This window comes from Acomys russatus, chromosome X (assembly GCF_903995435.1).
Source record: "Acomys russatus chromosome X, mAcoRus1.1, whole genome shotgun sequence".
Taxonomy (NCBI): Eukaryota; Metazoa; Chordata; class Mammalia; order Rodentia; family Muridae; genus Acomys; species Acomys russatus.
In genome coordinates, this window is record NC_067169.1 from 78976399 (window position 1) to 78990527 (window position 14129).

The following is a 14129-nucleotide window of genomic DNA, read 5'->3' on the forward strand; positions in this document are numbered from 1 at the left end:
ATCGCATTACAGATAGTAATGTGCCACCATATGGTTGCTGGGAATTGAACTTAGGACCTTTGGAAGAACAAACGGTACTCTTAACCTCTGAACCATCTCTCCAGCCCTTGAAAAAATATTTTTTCTCACATATCCTAATTATGGTTTCCCTTCCCTCTATTCCCAGTTCCTCCCTACATCTCTTCCCATCTGGATCCACCCCTTTTGTATCCCTCACTAGAAAACAACCAGACTTCTAAGGGAATAATATAATAATATTTGTATAGTATAACATAATATGGTAAGATAAAACATAAAATTATTAGAATTGGCAAAAGAAGCAGGGTCCCAGGTGTTCATAGTCAGGATTCCCATAAAAACATTAAACGTGAAACCATAATGTAGACACAAACAGGCCAGTAGGGTAAAAAGAGAGGAGACAATAATATATAAATAAAATAGTATTTAAAAAAAAGAAAGAAAGAAAAGCCCTGACACAACATTGGAAGACAAGCAACCTCCAAAACTGCCACTGAGGTAATTTTTTGTTAGCCATCTACTGCTGGGCATCAAGCCTGCACTTAATAGTAGTTTGTTTCCTGCTGGGCCGTGGTGCCGCACACCTTTAATCCCAGCACTTGGGAGGCAGAAGCTGGTCAATTGCTGTGAGTTTGAGGCCAGCCTGATCTACAAAGCGAGTCTAGGATAGGCAAGGCTACACAGAGAAACCCTGTCTTGAAAAACCAAAAAAAAAAAAAAAAAAAAAAAGGAGAGTTATTTATAGTAGTTATCAATTGGAGATTGCTTCTGGATTAAGGATGGGTTTGGGCCATGTGTCTACATCTCCTTTCAGATATAGGGCCCCACTTGGTACAGACCCGTTGCAGGTAGGCCCTATGCATGCTGCCCATGTGAGTTCATTTGTGCATCAATCACATTAATTTAGTGAGCCTTGTCTTCTTGGTGTCCTCCATCCCCTCTGGATCTTACAGTTTCTCCTGCCTCCTCTTATATCAGGTTCCCTGATTTCTGGGGAGAGGGATTTGATGAAGACATCATATTTAGGCCTGCGTGTTCCCAGGCCTCTCAGTCTCTGCATGATGCCTGTTTGTACAATTCTGTATTTGTTCCCATCTGTGAAGGGGGAAGCATCTCTGATGATGGCTGAGTCAGGCACTGAACTCTGAGTATGGCAGAATGACATAAGCATCTTTTTATTATTCTTTTTTTTTTTTTTAAGTTATCACCTAGGTCCATGGGCTATCTAATAGTCTCAGGTTCTCAGTCAACCAAGCAGTGTTGAATATGGGTTCCATCTCATGGAGTGGGCCTTAAATTCAATAAAATACTGATTGGTTACTCTCACAACCTTTCCTTTCCCTTAGTTTTTCGAGACAGGGTTTATCTGTGGAGCCATGGCTGTCCTATACTGGCCTTGACCTCACAGAGATCCACCTGCCTCTGCCTCCCCGAGTACTGGGATTATAGGCATGTGCCACAATGCCTGGCTACTTTCACAACTTTTATACATACACACACACATATATTACATATTAGAGTTTTGTTTAGGTTTTTACATTTCTTTTTGTATGAATTTCGTTTTGTATTGTTTTGTTTATGACAAGGTTTCTCTGTGTAGCCTTGGCTGTCCTGGACTCGTTTTGTACACCAGACTGGCCTCAAACTCACAGAGATCCACCTGCCTCTGCCTCCTTGAATGCTGGGGTTACAGGTGCATGCACCACCACTCCCAGTTCCTTTTGTACTATTACCCCAGCCTATCCTGCAGAGAGTTTACCATTGTAGATCAAAGGTTTCGTGGCTGAATTACCTGGCAGTATGCAGAGTACCTTCCAGTACTATGACTATTAGTCAGTAGGGGAGAAGGTTCCACTTAAGCACCAGCCTAACATCTCTGATTGGCACGCTTTTTTTTAAGGGGGAAGAGGCTCAAGACAGTGTTTCTCTCTGTAGCCTTGGCTGTCCTGAATCCACTTTGTAGAGCAGGCTGGCCCGGAACTCACAAACATCCACCTGCATTTGCTTCCCTGAGCTCTGGGATTACAGGCATGCTCCCCAATGCCTGGCTATTTCCACAACTTTAGTACTTCCTTTTTTTCCCTTTCTTTCGGTGGTGGTGTGGTTTGGTTTGGTGTGGGGTTGTTGTTTCTCTCTCTCTCTCTCTCTCTCTCTCTCTCTCTCTCTCTCTCTCTCTCTCTCTCTCTCTCTCTCTCTCTCTCTCTCGTTTGAGACAAAGTTTCTCTTTTGCAGCCTTTCCTGTCATGGACTTGCTTTGTAGATCAGGCCTGGAACTCACAATGTTCCTCCTGCCTCTTCTTTTTTATCTTTTGCTTTATTCATTAAAAAAAAAAAAAAACAACAACAGAGTTTTAGATTATGGAATGACACTAGCATTCTTGAAATCACTTCATTCCGGGTGCCTTTTCTGGTCATTACTGTGCTTCTCTCTTATATATCCTCATTGTAAAATCCCTGACAATAACAGGTTCTTTCTCCTCAGGCGTCCTATGATTTCTACACAAGCTATCCTTCAGCAATCCCAAAGCCCCATCTATATCTATCACTGTGCTTCTGAGGCAGTAAACAAAGAATAACTCTTCTTGGCTTACACAATGCATAAACCCTTCTCCCAGCTGGGGAGGGGCTTTTGACTCGTATGTTCTTGTGCAGGGTTTCTAACTTTCCTTAACTATTATAAAATGATTCTATTCCCTCTCAATGGTGTCATTCTTCCACTCATTAATTTTCTCCCTTTTTAGAAGCTGCCCACTGTGTTTATATCTACAGTCTCTATTTCATATTTAAACCTTTTCATCAGTTGTAGTCCGGTAAACTCTTTTACTTGCCCATCTTGGATCATCCTTCCTGATGCAATATTTTAGTGGCTCAGCCAGGAGCTCATTCCTTGCTTCCTTTGGGTTCTCTTCACTGTGTTTTTATGGTGATCAGTTTTTTAAAAATCTCCTATGTAAGATCTCTAGCTGGTACCACTCTCCAGTGAGCTTTAAAGACCTCTGAGCTGAGACTCATAACCTCTTGGCTACTATCACCTTAGGGATACTAGCTACAGAGTTCTTTCCCCTCCCCTTCCACAATGGTGAGTGGATAACTTAATTCCTCTGGGAGCCATTCTCATAGCATACGACACAGGGACAGAGATGGTTTGTCTAAGGCAAATCTACATATGTGGCTTTATTGTATCTCCTTTTACCAATTCACAGTGGTAATTTTACACAGACCTGAATGTTTTGACTGAACAGATAAGCCCTTTCATTTCCAAGATAAGGGGAAGTCATCTGGGCCCAGCGTCACTTATAGAGCAACTAGTGAGGAGCAGCAGCCTGGCTAGTGCACAAGACATACGGAGATTAGTGTAGCCTGTGATATAGAGACCTTTATGGCTTCATAAACCCAAGGACTACCTTTAGTCTGGCACAACTGAAGTCCCTCATACCCAAGCCTGTCTAAAAATAAGCCAGAACCCTGATGTTGTATAGGGGTTCCAGCTTGACCCTTACTGCATATTGAATTCTGAAAGGGGTTAAGTGGGCACATGATCACAGCTTAAAAAAAAAAAAAGGAAGGCTGGGCACCCACATCAACTCATGGCGGCTCCCCACATTCTTCCACCTAAGCTACCCCTGCCCTTCCTCCTGCAGCAGCGGTTCTCAGCCTTCCTAATGCTGTGACCCTTTAATACAGTTCCTCATGTTGTAGTGACCCCCAACCATACAATTATTTTTGTTGCTACTTCATAACTGTAACTTCGCTGCTGTTATTAATCATGATGCAAATATGATATGTAGGATCTCTGATATGCAACCCCAAAGGGGTCAGGACCCAGAGGCTTGTTGCAGTCCCACAGTCACTGTGCTCTCAGGACTGCCTTTGACCTACAGCCTCTGAGGGCTCAGCTCATTTGGATTCTGAGCACGGCTTCTTAAGGCTCCTGCAGCCCTCTCTATTTGCCAGATACCTCACTGGCACCCCTGGATCCTTCCAGTTTCTTGTCCTGGAAATTCTACTGAAATGTCTCCATGCCTGTGGTTCTCAGGTTAAAACTGAAGAGATCATGGCTGGCTGAAGATCTGATGACTCCAAACTCAAAACAACCTGCCCCCTCACGCCTCCGCACAGTTACTGTTTCAGGTGTCTGCTTAGTGTCCATGAATTTTTTTCCCCAACCCATTATCCCACAGAACCAATATGACTACTTCAAAATTCTCTAAGCTCTAATGCCCTCCTGTTGTTTGCTTTTCAGTAAAGCACACCAATCAATTATGACCGCTCACTAGGGAGTGCCCTTTACTCAACCAACCACTGAAGTGAATAATCACACTCAGGTTCACTTCTACCCTTCAGTTCCATTATTTTTTTCAGTCTCGTTCACTCTTATCTCTATCAATCCCAGTAATGCTTCAATTCACATATTAATAAATGTTCCTATTTCTCTCCAGAATTTGCAAGGGCAAAGCACCTATAATCACGTAAGATTAATCTAATATATAAGCATGATGGTGATTTTTATTTCAGACTGTAGGAAGATTGAAACAAATTGTTTACTGGAAATTTAGATTAGCTATGTCTATTGTGGGTCCTCATTTTTATAGTAAGTCAATTCTGTGTGTGGAAAATGGTTTTTTTTTTAATTGATTGAGGATGCTTAAATTTTTTTATCTTCATCTGCATCTCTACTGGTTACTTACTATATTACATATGAACTACTCCCGGATAATTCTACACCACACCCTTAGGGTAATCACAAAGTGAAAATGGCTTTTTAGTTAGGGTTTCTAGAGATGTGATGAAACACAATAACCAAAAAGCAAGTTGGAGAGGATTTATTATTTGTCTCATACTTTCATATTCCTGTTCATCATCAAAAGAAGTCAGCACAGGCTCTTAAAGAGGGCAGGAACCTGGAGGCAGGAGCTGATGCAGAGGCCATGGAGGAGTGCTGCTTACTGGCTTGTTCCCCATGGCTTGCTCAGCCTGCTTTCTTCTAGAACCCAGGTCCACCAGCCCAGGGATGGCATCACCCACAATGGGTTGGCCTCTTCCACATCAGTCACTAATTATGAAAATGCCCCACAACTGTTTCTTATGGAGGCCATTTTCTTAAAGGAGGCTCCCTCCTCTCAGGTAAGTCTAGCTTGTGAAGTTGACATAAAACTAGCCAGCACAATTGAACCCTTGTCAACTTGACACACAAATACAACATTGTTAAGCCATAATCTCCCCTTTGTTCTATGCCAAAAGTACACACTGATATCAACATTACAATATAAACATTCTAAATTTTAAAAGTCCCAGTTTTAAAAAATTCAAACACTTAAAAAAAATCCAGTCTCTGAACTGCCAACTAGGGAGCATGCATGGGACTGACCTAGACTCTCCACACATGCATTACAGGGGGGCGGGTGATGGGAGGAGGGGGTTTGGGAGAAGAGAAGGAAGGGGAAAGTGCGGTCGGGATGTAAAAGGCATAAAATTTGCCCCTTCTCCCCGGTGGTTAATGCAAGGTGTGTGCTCTGGCTGGGCTCGGAACACACAGCTTTAAAAGAAAAAAAAATCTAAAAAAGTCCTTTGAAAAAACTCCAAAATTTTACCAAAAAAAAAAAAAAAAAAAAAGCCGTACCTCCCTCGCTGGAGACTTTTTTTTTCTTCCTCTTTTACAAAATAACCCTGTGAAGCAGCCAGCCCTAGGCCAGCAGCTCTAAGCAGGAGCCCAAAAACTGAGGCCTTCCGAACACCCGGACCCAGCACCGCCAACCTAGCTCCCCAGGTTCCAGAGCTGTCCAGTTGAATTTTGTCCCTCTGTGCTCGCCCCCGCCTGCTCTCCCCCCCCACCCCCCTCCCGTGGCTCCACGCTTGGGCCCAGAATTTGGCTCTCCTCTCACAGGAAAGGTCATGGCCTGTGGGTCCCCTGGGACAGCTCTGCCTAGATGAACCACAGCGTCCCCAGCTACCCCATGGCCATTCTCTGTCAGGAGGGAGGAGATGTTCTATGAGAAGTTCAGCCAGGCCAGGCTGAGAAGCGGCTCTGTTTGGTACAATCATCAGTGCAAAAGCTGTGATGGAGGGTTTGGTTTTCTGTGTTTCTCATTCCCTAAAGAAGCCACTGCCCAGATCTAGGCAATGGACAGGACATTCTCCAAAGTTGAGTGGAGAGTGGAGACTGACTTTCACACGAACTCTGGTGCCTCATATTTGACCACGTCCCCTGGATGGGGAGGCGTGGTGGCACTCAGAGGAAGGATAGCAGGCTACCAAGAAGAGACTTGATACCCTATGAGCATATACAGGGGCAGGAGGTCCCCCTCAGTCACAGTCATAGGGGAGGGGAGTAAGGGAGATAGCGGGAGGGAGGGAGGAATGGGAGGATACAAGGGAAGGGATAACAATTGAGATGTAATATGAATGAATTAATTAAAAAATAAATTTTAAAAAAAGAAGCCACTAAAGCAGTTACAGAAATGAATGGTAGAATTGTGGCCACGAAGCCGCTGTATGTAGCTTTAGCTCAGCAGAAAGAAGAGCGCCAGGCTCATCTCACTAGCCAGTATATGCTGAGGATGGCAAGTATACGAGCTGTGGCCAACCCTGTGACCAACCTGTACCAGCCAGCACCTCCCTTAGGTTACTTCACGGCAGCTCTCCCACACACTCAGAACCATGCTGCATACTACCCTCTTAGCCAAACTGCTCAACTAAGACCAAATTCTTGCTGAACTGCTCAGGGTACCAGACCTCATCCATTCCAGAATTTGCCCAGGGCTATCTTCCCAGCTTCTCCTAGACCACCATTTAGTACTATGAGACCAGGTTCCTCACAGGTTCCACGAATCATGTCAACACAGCGTGTTGCTAACACATCAACACAAAGGGTCCACCTCATGCAGTAGCAGTTGCTGTTGCTGCAACCCCTCCCGCTATCTGTTCCACAGTATAAAGGTGCTGCAGGAGTAGGCAACCCTCAGCACCATCTTAATGCACAGCCACAGGTTACCATGCAACAGCCTGCTGTTCAAGTGCAAGATCGAGCACCTTTAACTGCTTCCGTGTTGGCAGCTGCCGCTCCTCAAAAGCAAAAGCAAATGCTGAGTGAACCGCTGTTTCCTCTTACTCAAGCCAGTGATCTTGCTGGTAAGATCACTGGCATGCTGTTGGAGATTGATAACTCAGAATTATTTCGCATGCTTTAGTCTCCAGAGTCTCTCCGCCCAAAGGCTGACAAAGCTGCCACTATACTACAAGCCCCCCAAGCAAAAGAGGCTGCCCAGACTGGCATGCCGATATCCTCGCTGTTTAACTTGATCAGAGACCACAACAGAAGCTCGTGCTTCACCAAAGGAAAATATCTAAACCTCGAGAAATTTAAGCATCATGAGAAAACATTGCAAAATAGAAATTAAATTTAAAAAGGAAAGGAAACTTTGAACCTTAGGTACTGAGCAAATGCCAGGTTTTGCGAACCATGCTAGTCCTAAGTGCTAGTCCTATATTGCTTGATTTAAAACAAAAGATACAAAAGAAATAGTAAAATAGAAAAACAAATTAATGTTTTATGGACCCTAGGAAAAGAATTTTCAGCAAAGTACAAAAATTTAAAGCATTCCTTTCTTTAATTTCGTAATTTTTTACCGTGGAATAGCTTGTGATGTCAGTTCTAAGTAGCAGAACTGATGACTGAGCAAGGAAACATAACTTAGATTGTAAAATTCTTGCTGTTATAAAAAATCCTTAAACAGTGAAAAAATGAATAAATTTTTAAAAGTCTCTTTAAAAATAGACACAGTCTTTTAAAATCCAAAATCTCTCTCCTGTGGCCTCCTGTCAAATCAAAAATAAATACTTTCTTACTTCAAGACAGAAGAATCACACTCAAACCAAAACTAAACTCCAAAAGTATAAATAACTCAGCATTCAATGTCTTGGATCCACTCACCATCTTCTGGGCTCCTCCAAAGGGCTTGAGTCACTTCGCCGGCTCCACCGTCTGCAGCACACACAGCTTGTCTTCTAGGCCCCCGCTGTCTCCACTCCACCGCTGCTGCTGTTCTTGGTGGTCATCCCATGGCACTGGCATCTCCAAACTCCTGGGGCCTTCTGCTGCAACTGGGCTGCACCATCACCAATAGCCTCTCCTGGGCTCATGCTGGTAAGCCTTCACTACTCTGACTCCTTCAACTGCCTCTGAGGCTGCGCCTTCACTAACGGCCTTTTCCTGGCCTCTCACAGTGCTAAGTAAGCCTCAGGTGTGCTCCTTGACCCCTTCATGTCTTCAAAACCAGTAGCACCTGGGGGATTCTTACACTGCCAGCAAGCAATACAATCTTGGCCAGTTCTGGAACACAGCTTCTCTGTGTACTCAGGAAACACTTCCCAGATTTAACCTCAATGATGCTGGTCTGCTCTCTTCTTAATCACCACCAATTTCTCATTCCCAGCTGACCAGCATCCACTGTCCCCAAAAAGCAAAGGATTTACTTTAGTGTTTCTGGTCTTTCATTAATTACACCTGATTCTTCAGCTCCAGATGGTCAGGACCACAGAATCTTATACAAATCTCTGATGGAGTCTTTGCTTCCCTCGGAAATTTCATAAGCCAGGTCTCCATCATCTTCAGTGCTCTCGGCGTTCTTATCTTCCAAGCTCCTATAAAATAGCCCACTGAGATCGAAACACTCAATGGCTTTTCTAGCTCAAAGTTCTAAGTCCTTCCACAATTCTTCCCCCAAACACAGTCAGGTCTGTCACAGCAATACCTTATTGTCCTGGTATCAACTTGCCTTATTAGGGTTACTATTGCTGTGATGAAACAGCATGACCAAAGGGAATTGAGGAGGAAAGCGTTTATTTGGCTTACACTTCCATAGCACTGTTCATCATCAAAGGAAGTCAGGACTGGAACTCAAACAGGACAGGAACCCGAGGCAGGATCTTATGGAGAGCTGCTGCTTACTGGTCGCTCAGCCTGCTTTCTTATAGAACCCAGGACCACCAGCCCAGGGATCGTACTTCCCACCATGGGCTGGGCCTTCCTCCATCAATCATCCCTAATTAAGAAAATGCCTTACAGGCTTGTCTACAGCTGGATCTTACAGAGGCATAGCAGAGGTTCAAGGCAGGGTAGCCAGGAGGGGCTGAAGGGAGTAAAAGGAGGAGAAAAGTGATATAGTTCTTCAATTAAAAACAGTTGCAAAAAATGCTCTTCACAAATGATACTTAAAGTCTTTTGGGGAAGGCTTAAGCCCCCATGAACTTTCCTCAATGCCTTTGGGAAATCCATAACAAAACTCTCTTTGTCTGGGGTGGCAGTGGTACCAATGGTAGCAGTAACACCTTGTCTTCTATTCGAGGCTTTCCACATAATCTTTTCTGGCTCTTGGGAAACAAGGACCTCTTCAGAAGATGTGCCAAAGACCAGATCAGCCACGACCCATGGACATGCTAGTAGCTGTGAGGACAGAACATGGTGACTGCTGAAGCAGAGGATCCATTACTATTTGTGGCACTGCCCCCATGTCTGGAGGCTGTATCTGACTGGACAGCATAACTTGCAGCAAACTTGTCAGAAAGGTCCATAGAACATGCTTCACATGATTCATTGGTCCTTATGCTCAGCAACAGGCTGACCAGTCATCATAGAATATATTGAGGCCTAGAAACACCGTTTCCTTTAACAAAGGCAGTCTAGGGGGTTGGAGAGATGGCTTAGTTAAGAGCACTTGTTGCACAATCATGAGGACCAGATTTGGGATTCTAGCACCCATGTAAACTGGCCAGGCATCCTGCAGATGCCTGCAACCCTAGCTCTGGGGAAATCCAACATCCTCTTCTGGCTTGGGCATGTGCACACAGAAACACATACTCTTACTATTCATCTCTGTATGTTTTTTTTCTTACAGACACATACATACATGAATAAAATAAATCCTTAAAATGGAAAAACAGGAAGTTTTGAAGATACCTCAGAGAGCAAAGGGGTCTCTGGACAGCATCAGCTCTCTGATGCCACACTCTGAGCTTTTGGAAAAGTAAAAGAATCTTTAATGATATTTCATAAGGTGTACACAGCTCTGATTCCTGGGAGTAATTTGTCTGTAACACCCCAAACCCACTCAGTGGAAGACCCTGTTGTCTTTAAAATGTTATGTTTTTTTATCAAGTTTCTCCTGCTCCTTCCCCATCCAAATCTAAGTTTGGGTGTTTCCATTAAGTTGAAAAACACTTTTAAGGAATCAAAGTGATCTTTTTATATCCTATAGAGATCACCTTAGGTCCTGTTTCCATTCCCTCATTCCAAAATAAGGGCATTTATTCACATTACTGCCTAACATTTCACATATGCACAGTCTGTTCAAGAGGTTTTCACCCGAACATTTTTAATTTTAAAAAAAGTGCCCCTTAAAATAAAAAAATTCAAATGACACCACATGCTGGCGAGGATGTGGAGAGAGAGGAATACTTCTTCATTGCTGATGGGAATGCAAACTAGTACAGCCACTTTGGAAATCTATCTGGCGCTATCTCAGAAAACTGGGAATAGGACTTCCTCAAGACCCAGCTATCCCATTCCTTGGAATATACCCAGATTGCTCCAGCACACAACAAGAAAATTTGCTCAACCATGTTCATAGCAGCCTTATTCATAATAGCCAGAACCTGGAAACAGCCTAAGTGTCCATCAGTAAAAGAATGGATAAAGAAACTGTGGTACATATACACTATGGAATACTACTCAGCTATTAAAAACAAGGATTTGTGGACAAATGGATGGAACTAGAAATGATCATCCTGAGTGAGTTAACCCAGAAGCAGAAAGACTCACATAGTAAATACTCACTGATAATTGGGCACTAGCCCAAAGTCATGTCCCATGAAAATCTTTACTTACCAGGAGATTGGGATAGATGTGAGGACATCCCACTGGGACTCTAGGTAAGACAAATATAGGAGATGGGGAAATACAAGGACCCTACAAGAACATCGTGATGGGTGGATCAGGGCCCAGTGGCAGGGGGGGGGGTCGGACGTGGGGGCTGCCCATACTATTGCACTAACCAAGGGACAATACATGTAAACATTGAACCCCTACTCTGATCTAGCCAATGGTCAGGACACTCTCCACAGTTATGTGGAGAGCGGGGAATCACTCTGACATGAACTCTGGTGCCCATATTTGACTCCCACCCCTTGGTGGGGAAGCCTGAGGGCACTCAAAGAAAGAATAAGCAGGCTACCAAGATGAGACTTGATAGCCTATGACCATATAGTGGGGGAGGAGGTCCCCCTTGGTCATAGATCTAGGGAAGGGAATAGGGTGAAAGCAGGAGGGAGGGAGGAATGGGATAACAATTTAGTTGTAATCTGAATAAATTAATAAAATTTTTAAAGCTTTTTAAAAAGTGCCCTCGTGTAACCTCATCCCTTAGCAAAAGGAAGTTTGTGATTATGTTTAATTTAGTGTTACACTAGAAATGAAAATAAACTGGAGGAGCTGCTAAAGCATAGACCCTCAGGAGATGCTAAAGCAGTTGAGGCCCTCACTGTAGGTTAAAATCGGCTTGCCTTGCAAGTGAAAAACCACACGCACCAAGGCCATCAATGGCAAGGCTCCAGACAATGGAATATCCACACCAGTGAGCAGTTTTAAGAACACATTTTAATGATCATTGGCAAATGCTGACCTTTCAGCCAATGTGGTAAAAGTGAGAATCCATTAGCAACTGCCTAAAACCTTACAATCCCATAGGTTTACAGAAACAAGCCTAAAGCAAAGACTGCCAGGCCATGTTGAAGTTGCTGTTGGAAGGAGATTCTCATTTTATGGTCTCTTAATGTACTCCTTCTCTTGCTGGATGGCTAAGGATAAAAAGAAATAAAAATATCATTAGGGGAGAATTCTTCTACTATGTCTAGCTTCTTCTGAGGGTTCTTTGCTATCAGACAGTGTGATGGAGCGCAGTACTACAGTGCTTGCTCAGTATGAAGTAAAGACTGGGTTTAAAACCCAGCACCATTAAAAAGAAGTCTGGGCTAAGTCTTTAAGTGGTTATCATATATGCTTTAAATTCAGAATACTAAGTAAGGTACCACACACAAATGCTCACAAAGTGATAGGGAGTACACATTAACCATTTTAATATCCATTGGGATCTGAATCAACTTTGGGCTTTACCATTCCATTTGAGGTAGATTTATACTGCTCCCATTATAACAATTATCTATCATGATTCAATAAAAAAGTAGTATTTCAAAACAACTGTAATAGTTAACTTTTATTTGCCTGTTCAATTGTTGTCTGGGAGATCTACTGACTCCTTCTGCTAACCTAGGTCTAGTCCTAGAAGCTTCTAGCCTCTGTATAATCTAACCTAGGCCTGGAATGTTTTAAGCCTCTGAGACTTACTGCTGAATAAGCTCACCCTTACTTGTTCTTTCTGAGCTCTGGGATGGCTGGTCCAACTCAGCTGTTCCGGCTCAAACTCTTCTCCCAGCTGACCCATTTAATCTGGCTTCTCTCTCAGCCCAGTAACTCAGCAATCTGCTCTAATCTTCTGGCTTCTTCTCATTTTCTGGCTCGCTCAGTCTTCACCTGAGTTCTCTCTCTGCAACCCATCTCTCTATAACTGCCCTGGTAAAACTGCCTCTTAAGTAGCTTCCATTTCCTCTCTTTTCTCATATCCTATTCTGTCAAAGCTTCTCTGATTTGTCACCTTTTCTGCCACTCAATTAAACATCACTTTCAAACATAGGTGCTTCCTTCTACAAACTTAACTTTATCTTCATTGTTTGGGAGTAAAGGCATGTACCACCATGCCTGGACCTAAGCTTTTCTTTACCTAATACTTGCTCTATATCAGGCTGGCCTTGAACTCAGATGTTTGCTCTGTCTCCTGGGTTAAAGGAGTGTTTGTATTCCAGTTGGATCACACAGACCTAGAAGATCTTTGAATATGATCTCTTGCCAGAACAGCCATGTTCTGAATTAACATTCCTCTACAAACAATTTTGTCTAGTTTTGGAACTCTCGAGTAATTTTGGTGGAACAAAAAACATAGCACAAATTTGTGGATTATTTTTGGAGATTCTCTAGTAAGATGTGACTCTGAGGAGTAACACTGATCCTCTGAGTCTGAGAGCATGAAGTGTATTCAAGGTCTGAATTTACTCCATTTTATTTGTCATTAGGTAGAAAAGATCAGAAGTGCAGTATCTGCATAGTTCACTAGGGGGACAAGATCACAAACTCAGATTTGTCAATGCAGGAAAATACCACATGGTTAAAAGTGTACACAGGTTTTTTTTTTCTAGTGATAAGTCAAATATTCCAAGATTTATTTTAATATGAGTTTTGTAATTTCCAACAAGAAAGTTTTAATTTCTTTATACTACTGGTGTCTGCTATGCCTATTCCTAATAACAAAATCACCTCTTGGGTATTTTAAACTGATAAATATTTTACTTTGTGGAAAATTCAATAGAACATAGGTTTGTTAACCAACTATACTAACTTTCAATACTGTTCACGTCAAGTAGAAACCTCATTACTTACTTTCCTTCGACGGAAGAGTATTTTTTTCTTCCGTTTGAGTTTTCTTCAGTTTTGATCGGTCAAATCTTTCCACTTCGGACAAGTCTGGGCGGTCACTCATCTTGACTGGAAGGAAGACCCAAAAAGTAATGTTACCTACTAGAATTATGATCAGACTAAGAATAGCAGCTAAAACATTCGTTAACTATCAATGTACATTTTGCATCCGCTTTTCAACAGGAAAATGACATATCTTGGAAAGTCATGTTTTTCTTACAGTACTCTGACTGTAAAGCATTACCCCTTTCTGTGGCAGTAAATGACAGCAGATGAAGATGCTCTAGAAACTAAGATACTCTAGAAATCCGGGGTGGCGGGGTGGGGGTGGGGCGGTGCCCAACTTTTACAACCCCAGCAAAGGTAAAATAGAAGTGAGGAGCATTAGCAGATAGGGAGAGAAGAACAGATAAAGGGCTAGATTTGACTAGGGGTGGTTTTTTTTTTAAAGAGAAGACAGGACTATCTGAGCCTCCTCACCTTCTAGCCGGTTACTTTTAGGGTACGTGGGAATGATGGTGAGCACACAGTA

General features: G+C 42.9%; 1 protein-coding gene across 1 annotated transcript; it reads right to left on the bottom strand.

The window, feature by feature from the left end:
* Positions 1 to 11655: 11655 nt before the first annotated feature.
* Positions 11656 to 13670, bottom strand: Tmsb15b (thymosin beta 15B). The gene is made up of 2 exons (XM_051141644.1): positions 13562 to 13670; positions 11656 to 11868 (listed from the first exon to the last, which is right to left on the bottom strand). Exons 1-2 carry the CDS (start codon positions 13659 to 13661, stop codon positions 11831 to 11833), a joined length of 138 nt encoding a protein of 45 aa, XP_050997601.1. The 5' UTR covers positions 13662 to 13670; the 3' UTR covers positions 11656 to 11830.
* Positions 13671 to 14129: the final 459 nt, after the last annotated feature.

Excerpts from the sequence above, each read along its gene's own strand:
- Tmsb15b (XM_051141644.1), bottom strand. The coding sequence starts at position 13,661 with ATGAGTGACCGCCCAGACTTGTCCGAAGTGGAAAGATTTGACCGATCA. Across the intron at positions 11,869-13,561 it reads TACTCTTCCGTCGAAGGAAA|CCATCCAGCAAGAGAAGGAG; the intron begins GTAAGTAATGAG and ends TTTTATCCTTAG.